The sequence below is a fragment of the Engraulis encrasicolus genome, chromosome 14, assembly GCF_034702125.1.
Source record: "Engraulis encrasicolus isolate BLACKSEA-1 chromosome 14, IST_EnEncr_1.0, whole genome shotgun sequence".
In the NCBI taxonomy this organism is placed as follows: Eukaryota; Metazoa; Chordata; class Actinopteri; order Clupeiformes; family Engraulidae; genus Engraulis; species Engraulis encrasicolus.
This window is the reverse complement of record NC_085870.1, coordinates 8,070,435-8,090,538: the sequence shown is the minus strand read 5'-3', so window position 1 is coordinate 8,090,538 and position 20,104 is coordinate 8,070,435. Positions and strand designations below refer to the sequence as shown.

The window sequence follows — 20,104 nt, the reverse complement described above, 5'->3', positions numbered from 1 at the left end:
ATAATACATGAGTTAGGGGGTACTAATGGCACAACAAAAAGGCTCGGGGGGTACATGAGACGAAAAAGGTTGGGAAACACTGATGTAAACTAATACAGTTGAAATCCAGAACATGCCAAAAAAACACCAGTCGACTGCAGAGGTGACCAATTAAACTTTGCATTTTATTCACACAAACTGATGACAAGTATTTTAATAAGGCAGCACAATATATACATACAATGATTTATATATGAATACCATATTTAAACTTGTAAAATGTTGTTATTTCTCCACTAACAACATGTCAATCACTACCATCACAAGCCTGGACAGGGGGTCATGGTTAAGCGAATTCAAAGTCACATTAAGATCGAGCGCAGTCCTCCAGGTTTGGTCATATTTGCCTCCGTGACCCCTTACGTTTGGGCCAGTCAAAAGCTCAGAATATTAGCTGCTCATGACATCAGAGCAAAGGTGTCAATCCTGGGTTTCAAAGTTAAAAATCCCTACCATGTTTTCCATCTAACACAGGTGATCTGACAGAGAAGCTGATCCACATGTCCTGACTTAATTTTGACCTCTGATCAGATGATTCAAATAGGGTTGGAGTGTAATTCAGTAGACTATACTATATTTTTGATCCATATGGAAATGAATGAACAAGACAGCAGGGTTTTTTCACTTTCTGAACCTGTTATTGACATGTCTGCATTTGACAAGCATGTTTGTCCTTTAGTGTTGTCGGTGTGCAAAAGCATGCCTTCAGTAATCAAAACCCACAGTAGAGTCAAAATCTTAGAGAAAACATAGAAATAAAACAAAACGTACAAGAGGCCATGTCTATGAGCTGTTACCAGTGGACCTTCACATTCACAATCACATCAGTCTGTCCATACTTCCTCTCCCATTAATGTGAAATGAAATGAAAAGCAGATGCATTGCATTTCCTTGGACAAGGCTATATGAGCCAATCCATGTGGAGACAGCAGGATAAGGGACTAGGACTTTTCTAACTTGTGTTTGTGATCTGGAAAAGTACCAACATTCTTGTACCATCATCACTTCGCCACCAAACTAACAAATTACTTGGTTGTCAAAATGAACGCAATCAATGAACTTTGATTGTGTTCTCTTTGCATGGTAATGAAGTAAAAGCACTCCGTCACTAGTCAAGGCCCATTCGATGGGGTTGGACATCTTCTTCAAGCACCACCTACCTACATGTATATATTGGCAGAGACCATAGGTGACACCTAACCTAACCCCATCAGGATTTGCTCTAACTTTCAAATATTGGTAGCAAAAATTCAAGCTCTTTCCAGGACCTTTGCTGCATTTTTGTTATGTTTTATGTCAAAGTCCTTCACAACATATCGACTTCAAGTACTTTCATCACAAGAATATAATTCTTTATGTTTTAAGCACCAGCTATTTCAAAAGCTGGACTGTCTGAGATTCTGGGCCAAAATCTGGGTGTTAATTCAACACATTGATGCACTTGTTTCTGGCTGGTTGGACGAAGTTTGAAATACAGCTGGCACCACCATTTTGCACAATACTTCATTTGAACAATTCACCCACGGAGACGAAACATTTAATCTGTTATCAATTCAGTGCCATTTCCTTTACTGACCTATTTTCTTCATCAACCCATAATAAGAACAAATCAATCCATAAACCACTCCATGAGGGTTTGCTCATACCCCTAGTGTCTGAGGAGCTAGTTTGTAGAACAATCAATTGGACAATATTGGACAAAGTAAAGAGTAACCGTTTATTTTAGGGTTCACATGTTATCCACCAATAGCATACATGTCTAAATGTATGTAAGGGGCGTCTGTTCCCTCATTACAATAATATAATATAATAATACATTTATTCACATTCAAATGTGCATCAAATGTAATCACAAATGTATTGTTCACTGCCAATTATTGATATTATTACAATAAGGAGCCAGTAGGTCCTTGCACATGTTTTGCACATGTCTTGTAACTCACTTGTACTACATTGGTTTCACTTTTACAAACATTCGTGTTGTGAGGAGGGGCAAGATGCTATGCTACGCAGCCAATCACGTGAGCGCAATTTTTGAGTGACAGCAGTTTCCAACAACCAGAGGTTGAAGAGGGCGCAGCCAGGGGTGCGCAGTCAGGGATGTTAACAAACGTGCAACCCATGTATACAGTAACTAGGCGTAACATGTGAGCCCTATTCTAAAGCGCTACCAGGGTAACATTGCATGTTCCTGTCCTATAACTCAGGTCCCTTCTGCCGTAGCCGCCTTGCTGGTACCATAATATCATTTTACAAAAATATAATTCTATTCCAAATAATAAACATTGACTCAAATTAGTAAGAGAGTAAATAGACTCTTTTTCTCTTCCATATCTGCAAACACTGGTTCCTTGCAAAATAGGCTCATACGAATGGATGTGCATGAGTGAAAATAAAGCAAACGAGAGAGAGAGAGAGAGAGAGAGAGAGAGAGAGACAGACAGAGAGATGGAGAGCGGGAGAGAGAGGGATAGAGGGAGAGAGAGACGGGGAGAGAGAGAGAGCGAGGGAGAGAAAGAGAGAGGGAGGGAGAGAGAGAGAGAGAGAGAGAGAGGGGGAGAGGGAGGGAGAGAGAGAGAGAGAGAGAGGGAGGGACGTGCAGGCGAAAAAACTTTAAGTAAACACAGGAATACATCTGATAAGGCCTGAAGTGACCCTTAAATACAAACGATCACTTTATAAGCGCTTCGAGTCCATAGTGTTAGCAATGCTGCAGTTTTTCTAAAAAGAAAAAAAAACAATGTTCAAATATGTTGCTCTGTTCTGCATGAATTACTTGAGGGCAGCTTTATGCCAAAATACCTTTTTTTTCTCTTAGAGTGAAGGTCTGTAAAGGGTTTGGGTTGTCCTCCCCTACAGTTCCTCTTATATTTATATTTTTTATAATTATAAGATTTATATTTTATATATATCTTTAATTCTGAAATGCACGACCAGTCTCTTACTTGCACACGCACATATGCAGGCAGTCATTCACTACACACACACACATACATACACAAATTCCTACACAGCAGACGCACCAACCAATTCAGATGAGATTTTCTCACACAAACTCACTCTCAGACAGACAGACAGACAGACAGACAGACAGACAGACAGACACACACACACACGCACACACACACACGCGCGTGCGCTTGCTCATCCGTAGTTGTAGGTGAAGTTGTATGTGCTGGGCTCTTTGGGCACTGGGGGCGGGGCCTCTGGGATGGTGATGTTCTCCAGGTCCAGGAGGCGGAGCTTCATCTCCATGCTGATGAGCGTGTCCAGGTCGCTACGCGTCAGCTCACTGCCCATCTCCCGACCCAGCAGGGCACACAGCCCGTCCGACCAGATGCAGTACTGCAGGAGAGGAGAGGAGGAGGAGAGGAGAGCAGGAGAGGAGAGAGGAGGAGGAGAGGAGAGAGGGAGGAGAGGAGGAGAGAAGAGAAGAGGAGGAGAGGGGAGAGGCGAGGGGGAGGAGGAGGAGGAGGACAGGAGAGAGGAGGAGAGGAGAGGAGAGGAGAGGAGAGGGGAGGAGAGGAGAGGAGAGGAGGGGAGGAGAGGAGAGGAGAGGAGAGGAGAGGAGAGGAGAGGAGAGGAGAGGAGAGGAGAGGAGAGGAGGAGAGGAGAGGAGAGGAGAGGAGAGGAGAGGAGAGGAGAGGAGAGGAGAGGGGATGGGAGGAGTGGATAGCAGTGGAGAGGAGAGGGAAGGAGAGAAGGGAAGAGAGGAGAGGGAAGGAGAGAAGGGAAGATAGGAGAGGAGAGGAGGAGAGGAGAGGAGAGAAGGGAGGAGAGGAGAGGAGAGCAGAGGAGGAGGAGAGGAGAGCAGAGGAGAGGAGAGGAGAGCAGAGGGGATGGGAGGGGAGGGGAGGAGAGGAGAAGGGAGGAGGGGAGAGGAGAGGAGAGGAGAAGGGAGGAGAGGAGAGGAGGAGATGAGAGGAGAGGAGAGGAGGAGAGGAGTGGAGAAGGGAGGAGAGGAGAGGAGAGGAGAGGAGAGGAGAGGAGAGAGGAGAGGAGAGGTGGAGATGAGAGGAGAGGAGAGGAGTGGAGAAGGGAGGAGAGGGGAGGAGAGGGGGAGAGGTGGAGAGCTCAGAGGAGAGTAGGAGAGGAGAGGAGAAGGGAGGAGAGGAGAGGAGGAGATGAGAGGAGAGGAGAGGAGGAGAGGAGTGGAGAAGGGAGGAGAGGAGAGGAGGAGAGGAGAGGAGGAGAGGAGAGGAGAGAGGAGAGGAGAGGAGAGGAGAGGGCAGGAGAGAACAGAGGAGAGGAGAGGAGAGAGAAGAGAGGAGGAGAGGAGAGGAGAGGAGAGGAGAGGAGAGGAGAGGAGTCAATCACACATATGATAACACACTCTCACTGGCCCTCAGATGGCACACACAAACAGACAGACACACAGATGCATGCACGCACGCACACACACAGTGATAGACATATACATTTCCGTCAGCCTAATGACAGTGATAGTGGAAAATCACCATGGCAGAAGTCACAGATGACTAATGACTTGGCCATCACACAGAGTGCCAATCGCCATTAAAGTCTTAATGTGGTGACGCCACTGCACTGCAGCTGAGGAGTTGCCTGGCCTTAGCCAGCCATAAGCTTCCACTCCATTATCATATCCCTACGTGACATGTATTTTATTTAATTATTATTATACATATATATTATTTCTAGCCTAGCGCAGCCAGACCCGTACAGCAAAAAGCTGTACCAGGGTCTAGGAGGGCTGGGCGGCAGTGTGGGCGGGATAAACGGTTGCTTCAGCACTCAACGTCACGCAATAGGATGGTGGAACAACCAATCCCCACACACTTCTGTGTAACGTCACAGCTGTCTTTCACAACGTACACGCGACACGCGCCTTTGTAGGTGCAGCGGCAACTTCGAGCCGTCGTAGCAGTGAATTCGTATGATGACCACAGCCACAAACAAGTTTCCTAATAAATCGTGTTTTCACTTATACAGTTCAAAAATGCATCGTTTCCAACCACATGGCCCTCCTTGATCAATCAGCGAAATGTCGAGCAATGTGGGGCTTGTTAAATGGTTATATTTATGATTGTTGTCAACATGGCATGTTCGGTGTTAGCTAGCTAGCTGTATACCCATAACTAATACATGGCTAGCAGCTAGCTCGGTAGACTAGGTGTCATTCCCATCTATTTAGTAAGCGACTTACAGACTTTCAAAGCTCCCAAATGTCTCGTTTTTAATGACATGGATCTTATTAGAATTTGGGGCAGGCATATAATACAAGGCTGGATACCTAGCTCTGTTATTGACGACAGGTTAGCTAGCCACTAGCGAGGGCCTCTTTGTAGGTGAAGCGGCAACTTCCAGCCGTCGTAGCAGTGAAAGCGTGTGATGACCACAGCCACAAACAAGTTTCCTAATAAATCGTGTTTTCACTTATACAGTACAAAAATGCCTCGTTTTCAACCACATGGCCCTCTTTGATCAATCAGCGAAATGTCGAGCAATTTGGGGCTTGTTAAATGGTTATATTTATGATTGTTGTCAACATGGCATGTTCGGTGTTAGCTGGCTAGCTGTATACCCATAACTTTCCCTGATTGTCGCTCCCAACGCAGGACGCTCCCCGGTCAGCTCGCTCCCACTAGCCAGACTATCGATCCCATCTATTTAGTAAGCTTCTCAAAGACTTTCAAAGCTCCCAAATGTCTCGTTTTTAATGGCATGTGTCTTATTAGAAATTGGGGCCGCAATTTCATTCTACACCTACAGTAGTGGTCTGATAATAGCGTGTGACTATCTGGTTCTGTAAAATGCTCAACTCAGCTTACCGAGCTAGTTTAAAACATCGAATGATCAAATGGTAATGTGTTGACACTGACTTGTATAGTTATAATAGAAGTCTGTGTGTGTTGAGATCTATTTGTGTCCGATAAGTTCATGGTGTATTATTACATCAAACCATGTCAGCCACGAAATGTATTATCATCCAGGCTTTTTTAATTAAGTAAACACTTTCGTGCTGTACGTAGCACGGACGGACACCATGCTTCTTCTTGGAAAGTTTCCTGTTTACTAGGTAGCCCGGCCCCCCTTGCGATTTGATTGGCCCTGTCATCGGATAACTTTCAGCCTCGCAAAACGACCGGGGTCCGCTAGACTGCCCCCGGGAGCAAATTCAATTTGCGGTCGCTAGGGGCGTCTAGATTTCTAGGCTATATTATTTCCTTTATTTGATAGTGATAGTGAAGAGATGACAGGAAACGAGTGGGAGAGAGAGATGGGCAGGGCTTGGACATGACCAAGATTGGACTCGAACCTGGGTCCCAAATGTGGGGGGCTTAGCATGCTGTGTCACAGCGCCCCCCATGGGTCCGACATTTATGAATGAGCACTCATCGGTGATGACGCCCCATCTAGCCAATGGAATTTAGGTGAACAATGACACAGTGCAGTATGTGCAATGTAACCGAAAGTCAGCGGTACAGTCAGAGGAGCATCTTGTCACCAGGCCCCTGTAACAGTCACACTTAACTATAGTAATGGTAATTTTGTATCAAATGTTAATTTCTTTGCATTTTCGCTTGGGGCCTCACCTGACCCTAGAATCGCCTCTGGGTACAGTAAAATGCTAAAGTGGCTCCACACCCATGTGAAATGAGTACATACACGAGGATAAGACCAAGCTGTTGTACAGTGCAGCACATACACGAGGATAAGACCAAGCTGTTGTACAGTGCAGCACATACACGAGGATAAGACCAAGCTGTTGTACAGTGCAGCACAGTTGTTCACTGCAGTGGTGGAGAAGAGCAGCATTACCTCATACTTGTTGGGAGCCACGAAGTTCAGCGCCTCATCGGGGTCATACAGGATGGAGAACGCCAGCTCTAGGACCTCCTGAGACACACGCACACATGCACACGCACACACACACACACACACATACACGACACAGCGTTAGCTGGACAACAACAAATCACTCTTTATGAGATGAGGAGGGTGGTGAAAGGCAGAGCGAGAGATGAACAGTGAGGGATGGAGAGAGGGAGACGGAGTGAAGAAAATAAAGAGAAAGTTATAAACAGAGAGAAAGAGTAAGAAATAGAAAGAAAGAGGGAAAGAGAAGGAGACAGGAGGAGTAAGACAGACAGAGAGAGAGAGAGAGCGCGAGAGAGAGAGAGAGAAAGAGAGAGAGCAGTACTACCTTGTTCTGTTTCAGCGCACTCTTCTCCTTCATATGAGGGCAGTCCTTCCCCGTCACCACAGACTTAATATCGGACACGGGGACTGCAAACCAGAACACAACACACACTGACTCAGCACAACGTCTCGTTTTTTAAAGGTGCAGTATCATATGTAATATTTGTAGCAGTTTATTTCCAGAATTCATGCTGCCCATAGTTTAGTTCATTACTTACTAAATATTCGCGAAAATATCTAATTTGGCTATTGACCCTTCCCACGTTACGTCACGACCAATCACGACCAATGTATCAGCCATTTTGGACATGATATACAGTAGTCTGCCACAGCGAACAACGGAGAAACATCCAAAGGAAAATAGCCATCAGTAAATTCTACATCATGGCCAAAGGCAAATACTGTTGCGCGCTTGGTTTCAATGAGCTGCATAGTTGCAATATCTACTCTGCCCACCATTCTGCACCTTTTAAACCCTTTCCCAGTCCAAAGTGGTTTATGCTGTTAACCTTCTTACTAGCAATTAGGGAAAAGCGTGCACAATTCAATTTAAGTGAAGAAAAGAGAGATAGGGTTATGGGGAAATCGAACATCCCATTAAGGTTTGGTGAAACAAGCAACGATCATCAGTGCGTTAATATATCAATGCCATTGACACAAAATCAAACGCACCGGAGAATTTATCATGGCCTCCGCTTTCAACAGCATATCGGCTAATGATTTATTTCCCATCCTTTCCCTGGTCTCGAGTCATTACCGTGACAGCGAAAGGTCAAAGGGTCAAATGTGAAAGGTCAAAGGTCTGCACTCACTCTTGTCAGTGAGCATCTCGAAGGGCACCTCGCCCTGGGGGGACTCGTCTAGGTCCCCGTAGTGCAGCACCTTGTGGTTCAGGGACAGCCGGCAGAACCAGAACTTCTCTGTTGGGGTGATGACAGGACAAAGGACAAGACAAAATATAATAATAATATATAAATAAGCCACCATTTTAAAGTGTCAAGTCACCAAGAACATTCATATATTCATATATCAATATTACAAAAAATTTTACAAAAAAAAAAAAAAAAGCTGAACCAGAACTTCTCTGTTGGGGTGACGACAGGACAAAGGACAAAATAAAAATATAATAATAATATATAAATAAAAGCCACCATTTTAAAGTGTCAAGTCACCAAGAACATTTGGTAACACTATATTTTAAGGATACATCTATTAGCACTAATACATGGGTAGATGACGGATAGGCAGCAAAAAACATTTTTTTCACAAAACATTGTTTATGAGGGAAAAAAGTATATGTCTACGTAGTGCAGCAATTAATCTTTCAAAAAATCCAAGTGGTCACAATGTTGGATTATTCATTGATTATTTATTTACGTTGATAAAGCAATTTGCTGAAAATATGTCCTTTGGTGTGACGTTAAGAAATAAATATATTAAGTAATGTAGAAATGGCTTGATGGAGTTTTATGAACATTGTTACACTCTTCATATTTATTGCAATTTTTTAAAGTCTTCATTTAATGAGAAATTACCATTTAAGTATTTTTTTCCCATTAGATGTGAGATTATTAGAAACCTTCGAGGAAAAACAGGGATATCTTTCTTTTAAATGTTCAAAATTGTCCGAATTTATACTAACTTCTCAGGGACGATAATTTGTTCTTCCCTAATGCAATATTCAGTGTTTATCAAACATATTGTTTAGCTCAAACAAATATTTGAGCGTTTAAAACATGTCACACCGTAGGACATTCATGTCTCGCTAAAGGACAGAAATGCAAAACTGAGCCAGAAACAAATATATCAACATGATTATTTTGTCTTTTGATCATAATATAATGTTGTAGTCAATATGGACCTACACTTTACACTTATAAGTCTTTGAATCGTCGATTATCAGCCTATTGTAACTCTTAATGACAGCCATGCGGTCATTAAATGTAACCTGCAGAGCTCATAAGACTCATACTGAAGTGTGACCTTGGCATGACCATCACACTTTTGTAGGTATGCTATGACTGTCACACCATTGAACCTGTAGTGTGTAGTGGCCAGTGCCTGTTTGGTATCTCAACCTGGACAGCACATTTATGCTGTATATTGAGCTCTCCACAGCATACTTTATTCATCTATACTCCTCTATATACTCTCTCACTGATCTTTCCTTCACTGTTACCGTTATATTTTATGGTTTCAAAGCACCATTAATGACATGTTATATCATTTGACAGTACCTAAAATAAACAGCAAATATTCATCAACAATGCATCAAAGTATAAATTCCAAAGGCCAATGAAGGAATAAGTAATTTGAATACACAATACTTATCTAGTCAAACAACAAAACAAAAAAATATGTACTACCAGTTGTTTTAAAAGCTATTTCTCAAATATCTAGTCCATTGGTGTGACCTGTTTGTCCTTTGGTGTGATACTCCAAAGTGTCACACCATAGGACTTTTACCATCACACCATAGGACTTTTACCATCACACCATAGGACTTTTGAGCTTTTGAGTCAATTTAAAGCCATGTCGTTGCCAACTGAAATACAATTTCACCTTTAGTAAGATGCATTTTCATACATCTACATAAGAAAAAAATATGAAAAATATACACTATTGTCAAAATGTATTTTATGGCTGTCACACCAAAGGACTACAAAACTAATACATCTTGTGGTAGCAAAACATAATTGATTGACTGAAGAACTCTGAGAGAAAAATCTAAAATCCACCCTTGCCATTGGCTTCTTAAGGGTCTAAAGTCACAATTTATGTACCGCTGGAGCTTCAACAATAGATATTTATCCACAGAATTAACCAAAAATATGATGTCACACCACAGGACATTGTTTTCTGCGACAAAGTTTCATAAGTCCATACGGTCTCAGAAAAACAGGAAAAAAATTAAGCATTGCCACTTGCTAAAATAGACACCTTGAAAAACATGCCAGGGTTGTTTAGACAAATGACTGAGCTTTGATTATTTATTTAAAAATGTTTTAATATGGAGAACCAGGCTTGCCTCAGTCACACCATAGGACAAATGTGACATTTGACTCAAAATTAAGTATACTTATTTAAGCTCTGGATTTATTACACATTACTTTTTCACAACAACGACATTAGTTTAATTATTTAATGCATTGACAATTTTGAAAGCATGAATTTACTTAATTTTAAGAGCCTGCGACAGCAAAATTTACACGTCACGTCATCTACCCACATACAATGTTAATGCCTGCATACGTAACTTGTAAGGCATGTACTAAGCAAACGCTAAGGCCTACTAGGTCCTTACTAAGGTTAAATTGGTAATAAATAATAAGACATTTGCGAACACATGCCTAACAAATGTTTGTACATGCCTTACAATTTACTTATACAGGCACATTGTATGTATTAGTGCTAATATCCCTAAAATAAAGTGTTACCGAACATTCATATATTCATATATCAATATTACAAAAATATTTTAGAAAAAAGCTGAACCAGAACTTCTCTGTGGGTTGATGAAAGGACAAAGGACAGATAGGATGTAAGGAAGATAAAAAAATATGTAAATATGCAGCCATTTCTCAAATATGCCACCATGTTAAAGCGCCAAGTCTCGGAGAACACACTCTATCAATCTGTCAGTATTAAAGGAGCATATTGAAAGAAAAGCCGAACTAGATTGTCTCTGTGGGGAGCTGATATGGGGAGACAGGGGCGGATGAACGCATGCGGAGACTGGTTAACCATCAAAGAACAAAACACGGTCTTCTTAATGACGGTACCACTTTAAAGGGCAGAGTCACAGACACAATACTGAATTCTTTTCACAACGTTATAAAAACTATATTGAAAGAAACATTATTCTTTCGAATAATTAGAAGTCATAATGGCAAAACCAGAGGCTCTCTGCGGGTATTGACAGGAGAAAGGAAGACGACTACATGCTGAGACTGGTGAACCATCAGAGGATAAGATAGGCCTACTGAAAATTGAAATATCGCACCGTCTTTAAAGTACAGTCAGACAGAGCACACAAGTCAGTATTCTTCCAAGACATAACAAAAGAAACATAATACAAAAAGAAATATGGTAATTAATACTGTGGTACAATTTATTTTATGATGCATTGCGGAATCGCAAACGTTTTACAAAACAGACACTGGAAAAATCTACATTCACATGCACAGTAGATCTTATTATGTTCCACTATTTACTATTCAACAGACACCACACCATCGGTAAAAGCACTACTTACAGAACATATAGGACAAAGACATGATGTTATGGCATGCTAATCATTTCCACTCCCTGAGAATACTACACATGAACAGTGTGTGTGTGTGTGTGTGTGTGTTCTACATACATGACTTTGGTGTGTGTGTGTGTGTGTGTGTGTGTGTGTGTGTGTGTGTGTGTGTGTGTGTGTGTGTGTGTGTGTGTGTGTGTGTGTGTGTGTGTGTGTGTGTGTGTGTGTGTGTGTGTGTGTGTGTGTGTGTGTGTGTGTGTGTGTGTGTGTGTGTGTGTGTGTGTGTGTGTGTGTGTGTGTGTGTGTGTGTGTGTGTGTCTCTCTGTGTGTGTGTGTGTGTGTGTGTGTGTGTGTGTGTGTGTGTGTGTGTGTGTGTGTGTGTGTGTGCGTGTGTGTGTGTGTGTGTGTGTGTGTACGTACCCTGCCTCCTGCGGCTGCTGATCTTCCTGAAGCAGGTCCCCTCGCAGAGCCGGTTGAGCCGCTGCTGCTTGATCAGCTCCATGATCTCCGGCTGGATCTTCTCACGAAGCTCCCTGCACACACACACACACACACACACACACACGCACACACACACACACACACACACACACACACACACACACACACACACACACACGCACGCACACACACACGCACAGACGCACGCACGCACGCACACACACATACACAAGCGCACACACACACACACACACACACACACACACACACACACACACACACACACACACACACACACACACACACACACACACACACACACACACACACACACACACACACACAGGGAAACCAAGGAAGAAAGAGAAATGAATATTATACTTAATATCTACACAGTATCAATGCAGATTGAACGAAAAAGGCAGAAAAAATAATCCTTGGCCCGATAAATACATAATGTTTTCAGGGCAATGCAACACAGGTACATCTATTCTACACTGTTGATTCTACAGTATGTATTCATTTGTATTAGTTTTGTTTTTCCAGCATGTGTGTCTCTCACATGATGGGTGGAGACTGGAAGCAGTCCTGGTTTATCAGATACATTCACAGGGCAAGACACACACATGCACCGGTAGTATCTACATTATGGATTCGGGTCAAAGACGTCCAACATGTCCTTCAGTGCAACGGATACTTTTGCTTATTGTAAATGCAAAAAAAGAGATTTTTTTATTATTATTATTATTTTGGCTTGGCTTGCATGCATTCACTTTTCAATTTTGTTTTGAAATTTCATGTTTTTCACAGTAACAGTAAGCAAAAGCATCTGTTAGCACTGAAGGGTAGTGTCATGTTGGACGTCTTTGACCCATTTGCATGTTTGCTCTTCCAGCCCCCTTTTGTGTGCCTCACATGATGGGTGGAGACTGGAAGTCGTCCTGGTTCATCAGATACATTTACAGGGCAAGACACACACATGTACCGGTACATTATGTATTCATGAGTGTGTTCCAATATGCGACCTTGCCTCCTCCACTTGTGCTTGTCTCCTCGTACCAGGAAGTAATATGTCATGATGACATCACTGACAACAGCATTATATTTCAATATCTTGCAAAAGCTCAATTGTAGAGTCTTTTTCTCATTTGCAATTGGGATGGTGAATGAAAAACAGTCCCTCAAAAGTTGTTGTGGCTAGGCTGAGAGCTGGGAAACTTTATCGTTTTCTCCACAGAGGAGGGGCCAGGATCTGGGACGAGGAGACAAGCACAAGTGGAGGAGGCAAGGTTGCATATTGTAACACACTCCATGTGTGTTTGCATGTTTGCTCTTCCCGCCTTGTACTGTGCGTCCCTCACATGATGGGTGGAGACTGGAAGTCGTCCTGGTTCATCAGATACACTTACAGGGCAAGACACACACATGTACCGGTAGTATCTACATTATGCATTCATGTGTGTTTGCATGTTTGCTAGGGCTGTAACGATACACTCAACTCACGATTCGGTTTGTATCACGATTCATGACCTACGGTTCGATACAGTCCACGATTTCACATTTCCCAACATTGTAAACCTTATGAATAAAAACTATGATAGTTTATAGGTAGAATAGGTTACAAGAGGCTACTGATAATTTTAAAAAGTTCACTTCATATCCTGTGGTTGTTTTCTGGGCTGATGTGCATCACACATGATCACGATACTGCCTCCTTGCATCACGATACAATATCGTGACTCTGTGTAACACGATTTCTCGATTCGATACAATATCGTTACAGCCCTAATGTTTGCTCTTCCAGCCCTGTGCGTGCGTCCCTCACATGATGGGTGGAGACTGGAAGTCGTCCTGGTTCATCCTCTCGGACTGCCGGAGCCTCAGGATCTCGGAGTAGCTGAGGGCCCGCAGCTTGCCCTTCAGCTGGTCCAGAGAGGTAGGCTTCAGGGCCAGGGAACGAGTGATCTGCTCCCGCACCACCTGCATCACCTGCAGAGAGAGAGAGAGAGAGAGAGAGGGAGGGAGAGAGAGAGAGAGAGAGAGAGAGAGAGAGAGATAGAGACAGACAGAGGGAGAGAGAGAGAGGGAGGTAGAGAGAGGGAGAGAGGAAGGGGGAGAGAGAGAGGAAGAGAGACAGAGGAGAGAGAGAGGAAGAGAGGAGAGAGAGAGAGGGAGAGAGAGAGAGAGAGAGAGAGAGAGAGAGAGAGATATGTAATGTAATGTAATGTATTGCAATAGCAAAGAAGAGTTCCAGCTCCTACTGTGTTTAAGGTGCACTGTGTAGGATGGTGGCCAAAGGGGAGGTTGCAAGAAAGCTGCTCATTGAAACTAAAAAAAGAAACTGCTAAAAAATATTACAAATGGTAACTTTAAACTCTGGCTTGGTGTGTTTACTCACACAAACACACACACAGGTCATATACTGCATGCATATATGCATGCATGCATAAATCATAACCTAAACACAGAAACAAACATAACACTTTGCTTCTGGCTATTTTCCGCTAATGAATTATGCATGCAAATCGTCCATACAAAGCACATATGTACGCATGAACATGTACATATGTTTATGTGCTGTACTTGTACGTATAAGGCTATTGAAAAAAGAGCATTTTATTATAAAACCCAGCAAGTGCCACAAAGTTGCAATATATTACTCCTGCAAGCAAACACACAAACATACAGTGCACGCACACACACACACACACACACACACTAACAAACAAACATACAGTGCACACACACGCACGCACGCACACACACACAAGCAAGCCGTTATTAACCTTGTTGAAGTCCTCTGCCGTAGCTCTCATCTCCTTCCAGGTCTTGTTGACGAGCTGTATGCAGACGCAGAAGAACTCCTCCCAGGCCCGCTCATGGGTGAAGAACATGGGGTGGTAGTCATTGCAGCCTTCGTTGGCTGGACCACACACACACACACACACACACACACACACACACACACACACACACACACACACACACACACACACACACACACAGAAACAAAAGAGTCTCAAAAATAGTGTAATGACTAGAAACACGCGCACGCACGCCGGCACGCACGCTGGCACGCACGCTGGCACGCACGCTGGCACGCACGCCGGCACGCACGCCGGCACGCACGCTGGCACGCACGCTGGCACACGCACACACGCACGCACGCACGCACGCACGCACGCACGCACGCACACACACACACACACACACACGCACACGCACACACACACACACAATCTGCCTGGCCTTAATGAGCTGAACTTAGGGCAAAGGCAAACACAGGAAATGTCAACAGATGACATTTGCTGACCTTTTACACAGACAAAGACCAACTGCTGCACATCATTACTGAATATGAAGCAGCCGGTGGAGATAACAGCTGTTTACTTATTCAATAAGTAATGCTGCAATTACGCTCAAATTGTGTAATTATAGATACCATTGAGTGTAGATAATCTGCGTCAAATAAACAATCATAAACATAAACTGCATGTATTTAAGACAGATTACTATCTCAATAACTGTGAGACCAAATCATAACTGGAATTTTCCAGTTCCAGAGATTCTCTGGAACATTAGTGCAGGGGCCAAGGAACAGCTGGCACAGTGATCTGGACAGGGCTGGACTGGCCATCTGGCATAGCGGGCATTTCCCAGTGGGCCCTGCACCCTCGTGGGCCCCCATTTTATATATATATATATATATATATATATATATATTACTGAAAATAGGGGTCCACGAGGGTGCTGGGCCCACCGGTGAGTCAGTTCTCCGCCACTAATAATAATGAGGGGGGGGGCCCCCTTAAATCCAAAAGTGCCCGGGCCCTATTTATCCCCCAGTCCAGCCCTGGACCTGGATGCAGATGTGAAGAGGTCTGGATATTGGGGACAACTGGGCTCAGGATCCCGATGACTAGAGAGCACTAGTTCAGTGTTTCCCAACCAGGGGTATGTGTACCACTAGGGGTACGCGAGCATACCTCAGGGGGTACGCGGAAAAATGTGATAATGACAATTGAATAGAGTATAGTCACACTGGGATAAAGGAATATAGAGCATGGGATAGGGGGTACTCATGGTACAACAAAAAAGGCTTAGGGGGTACGCGAGTCAAAAAAGGTTGGGAAACACTGCACTAGTTCATGGCCTATGGCGAAAGTAAATGCAGGGGCAGACTGACATCCCTAGCCTGACTTTCGCCACACCCTTGTGTATTATTTTCCTCACTGCTTCGTGAGCTCACACGAGGGGCTGGAGGACCTTTCGGGTTCGCCTTTCTCCCAAACCGAATTGCACTAGAACCAATCATGATTGCAGGTTTTTCCAGAGATGTGATGTTAAAATTCAAACATAGTGGAGAAGGGAAAAATAAGTGAAACGCAACTATTGTTTCAGTAACAATTGCCACTCACATGGACTCACTTATTGACATTGATTCTGTCATTTTAACTGTATTTTCGAATCTGTGAGTAGTGAAAGTAGCAGCTCAGTGAAAATTTCAGACAAATCTTTCCCCAATCACGTGCAGATGGATGTTCGTGGAGGAAGGCGGAACCTATTCATTTAGCAAGTCAGGTTAAGACGTCCCAGGTTCAGAAAGTAAAAACCCTGCCATATATTTGTGCAATAAAAATGTATTTGAACAACCAGCAAACACGTTTTCGGCATGTTGCGGGTGAACAACGCTAGTCTACAGGTCCGTATCTTTCGTTTATTAAACCCCAACATCACCAATTGACTTGCATGGGTTGTTTTCCCCCACAAATGGGCGTAACACACATGGAAAACGTCACGCAGTTCATGAGTATATTTGTGCAAGCCAATTCAAACCAGCTGACCCTAATTAATTAAGCACAACCCTTCAGGTAGATGAACTAATTAGTGAAATCACCTGTTTTATGGAGCACAGGCAGAAGGAATATCTGTTTTACCACCTATGCACTGGTGTATATTCCCATGCTCACTGGTATACCTGTATACCATAGGCCCCAACAGTATGTGAACACTTACGCAGCTCTCCAACTTGAAGGATCTCGCACAACATCCGCGTGAGCTCGATGGCACAGCGGCCAAACGGACACTCGTGTTTGTCCTCGCGACTGCTGTTCTCCAGGACAATCTGAGAACGAAGAAGAAGAAGAAGAAGAAGAAGAAGAAGAAGAAGAAGAAGAAGAAGAAGAAGAAGAAGAAGAAGAAGAAGAAGAAAAAAAAGAAGAAAAAGAAGAAGAAGAAGAAGAAGAAGAAGAAGAAGAAGAAGAAGAAGAAGAAGAAGAAGAAGAAGAAGAAGAAGAAGAAGAAGAAGAAGCCAACTCTTCATTAATGATCTACATATGTAGTACCTCATCAAAACAAAGCCTTATGATAACTGACACAAAACGCCAGCGAAGTGCTGTGAAAAATTGATATACAGTAGACGAAAAATTAGCTTTCAAGAGACTGATTTCCCTTCAAAGTTTTAAAACAAAATGAAAGATGAAAATAAGCAGCTCCAGATGTTTGGAGATGTGTCCTTTTAGCCAGTGCCAAGGCCTGGTGGGAATGCAGGAAAGACGGCATCCAGGAGGGGATTAGAGGAAAGAGAAATGTCTGCCACACACTGCTGCGTACTGGGTGGTTTATACACTCCTGTAAACTGTAGAGGAGATTTCCAGACACACTGACTAGATGCCAGCGCAATGAGGAGATTTGTGTGAGTGACTGAGAAAGATAAAAGCAATATCAAGCAGTTTCTCTGGTCTTTTGAATGCAGAATATACTCTCATTTGACTGCATCTTACACTTTTGTGTTGTATTTCTATGCATGTGACAAATAAAAATCCTTGTGTTTGTATACGACTTGAGACTTTTACACCTTTATTGTTCAGGTAGGAAAGCGAGAGAGATAGGAAATTAGCGTGGAGAGAGAGTAATGTTGAATCTTGTAAGGTTGAATAAAAACTACTTGGTATTATCAGTAATATCATACAGTATTCCCGTAATGTGTCATTTGTGTGCTTTGGTGTGGTGTAGTGTGGTGTGCTAGAGAGGCTGTATTTCCATACCAATATAAAACAGTTTCTCTGGTCTTTTGGTCACCATATGTACGTACATACATAGTTCTCATGGAGAACTACAGACATGTATGTAAATGGAGGATAAATCACTGCACGCTGGTTTTCTTCTTTGCTGGTAGGTTATTTGGTGAACAATGCCTTTCGCTGATGTGAACCTGATGAAGCAACAGTATTTCTATGTTGTTTGTGCTGTGCTGTGATTTGCATTGCTGTGGTGTGCTGCCTGGAGGAGGCCTTTGCCGTACCCTGATGTAGGTGTCCTGATGCAGCTTGGCCAGGTACAGCATATTGTCCAGGGCCAGCATGCCTGGAGGGGTCTGGGTGAAGTCCATGGCTGGGTTCACATGGTTCTGGGGAAAAGGGGAAAAGCACATCATTTAGGTGCTGTTTCCACGTAGCTGGATATTTTTTATATGTGAATGTTTTTTTCTCCTGGTTGCATTGGTTTTGGCCTTCCGTTTCCATGTAGCAGATATTTAAAATCCAGGTATAAAAAGCAGGAGAAAAAAATATCCTGATGAGGGGGCTGAAACGCATTTGTTACAATGGAGGATTTATTTTTATCCACATGTTGCGTTTACACCTAACCAGGAGAAAAAAATACCCTGCTAAAAAAATATCCTGCTACGTGGAGACAGCACCTGAGAGGGGATGAGGGGGGAATCAGAGGGTGTGCCAGGCAGAAAAATAACAACGATAAGCAAACAACTTTTTACTATGTAATTAATATATTTATTCTAGGTATTTCATTTCACATTTCAGGACAGAGATAGGGAGTAAGAGAGTGAGAAAGAAAGCAAAAAAGTAAGCAAGAAAGAAATAACTAAAAAAAATCCTTAGAGCTCTGAATGACACATCATGTTAAGGTATTATGCAGGTTTTCTATCTCTTACCATACCTCTATCTGTCTTAGCAAAACAATTTCTCTGTCTTAGTAAACAGCTGCTCTGCTGTTCGTCTTATGACTTTGCTTCTTCTGCCCTGTGCTACTAGTACATGGTGAACTGTAATAGACCAGTCTTGACAGCAGGTGGCGCTTGCCCCCAGTACTCACGGTGAAGCCCAGCATCTTGTAGTCCTTGGTGTACATAGCCTTCCTCTTCTCTGTGTTGCTGGGGTCGTTGTCCCCGTCAAAGGCAATCCGCCTCAGCTCAAATATGATGTCCCTCTGGGCCTAACGGTCATGGTAGGAATAAAAAAGGACACAATTTCAAGAAATGCGCCCTGTTTCAATTAATGGATTATCGCCGCTGCATCTTAATAAACACTTTTTAGACATGTGTAATTTCAATCCATGTTGAGTGTGAAACGTTTTTCAAAGGCTATTCATCTCACTGCTTTGTTAACATGTCAATTTGATTTTAGGATGTCAATATGAATTTGACAATTGGACAATGACGATTAAAGGCTGCTTTTGTTAAAATGCTTTTTAAAAAATGTCAGTCACAATACAATGGCCGACAGTAAAAAGCTGCAGTGCTAGGAGACTGCCAGAGGCCTGATGGCTGTTTACTGTACCTGGTCACTGGGGTCCATTTTGGTCATCATGCGCTCCTCCAGCAAGTTAAATGTCAACACCTGCAGCACATAGAGCTGGTGGGCCATCTCCGCTTTGATCGGCCTGTTCCCCCTGATGACATGCTGTGTGCATATGGGGGGTGCGGGGGGGGGGGGGGGGGTGAAAGAGAGAGGGGGGAGGACAGAGCAATGCGAAAGAAAAAGAGAGAGGAGAGAGAGAGAGAGAGAGAGAGAGAGAGAGAGAGAGAGAGAGAGAGAGAGAGAGAGAGAAGGGGTGACAGAGAAATGAGAGAAAGAGAGGGAGAAAGATGGGGGGGGGTTGCAGATGAAAGAGTTACTCAGAGGAAGCTCCTGTGTGATCTATTGATTCCTCACTAGGCCATTCCCTCACTTCTGTCGCCTTAGCGATGCACCCTTGTCATTCAGCTCAAGTCTGTTCCGCTGCACACTGTGCTAGCTGCCAAGCTTTTAAAATGGAACCCCTCCGCACCACACTGAACTGCACTGGCGGTGACTAACTCGGATCAGCACAGAGGAACTTTGTTCTAAAAAAAACCCCATATACGTATAGTGAGTCAGGGAGCTAGTGGCCAAAAAGGAAACAGCGTCAATAGCACAGTTTTTAGGCTGATTAAAGCCT

At 43.3% G+C, this 20,104-nt stretch overlaps 1 protein-coding gene across 1 annotated transcript in view; it reads right to left on the bottom strand.

Annotated features, from left to right (window-relative positions):
* Positions 1 to 2,600: 2,600 nt before the first annotated feature.
* elmo2 (engulfment and cell motility 2) overlaps positions 2,601 to 20,104 on the bottom strand; it is a 56,748-nt gene continuing 39,244 nt past the window's right edge. Inside the window, exons 13-23 of the mRNA XM_063214854.1 lie at positions 19,465 to 19,587; positions 19,001 to 19,120; positions 18,192 to 18,296; positions 16,904 to 17,012; positions 14,674 to 14,810; positions 13,713 to 13,876; positions 11,867 to 11,979; positions 8,013 to 8,120; positions 7,205 to 7,287; positions 6,820 to 6,897; positions 2,601 to 3,384 (exon numbers count right to left, since the gene is read on the bottom strand). Coding sequence (XP_063070924.1) covers positions 3,184 to 3,384; positions 6,820 to 6,897; positions 7,205 to 7,287; positions 8,013 to 8,120; positions 11,867 to 11,979; positions 13,713 to 13,876; positions 14,674 to 14,810; positions 16,904 to 17,012; positions 18,192 to 18,296; positions 19,001 to 19,120; positions 19,465 to 19,587 — 1,341 coding nt within the window. The 3' untranslated portion in view covers positions 2,601 to 3,183. The remainder of the gene's footprint in view (positions 3,385 to 6,819; positions 6,898 to 7,204; positions 7,288 to 8,012; positions 8,121 to 11,866; positions 11,980 to 13,712; positions 13,877 to 14,673; positions 14,811 to 16,903; positions 17,013 to 18,191; positions 18,297 to 19,000; positions 19,121 to 19,464; positions 19,588 to 20,104) is intronic.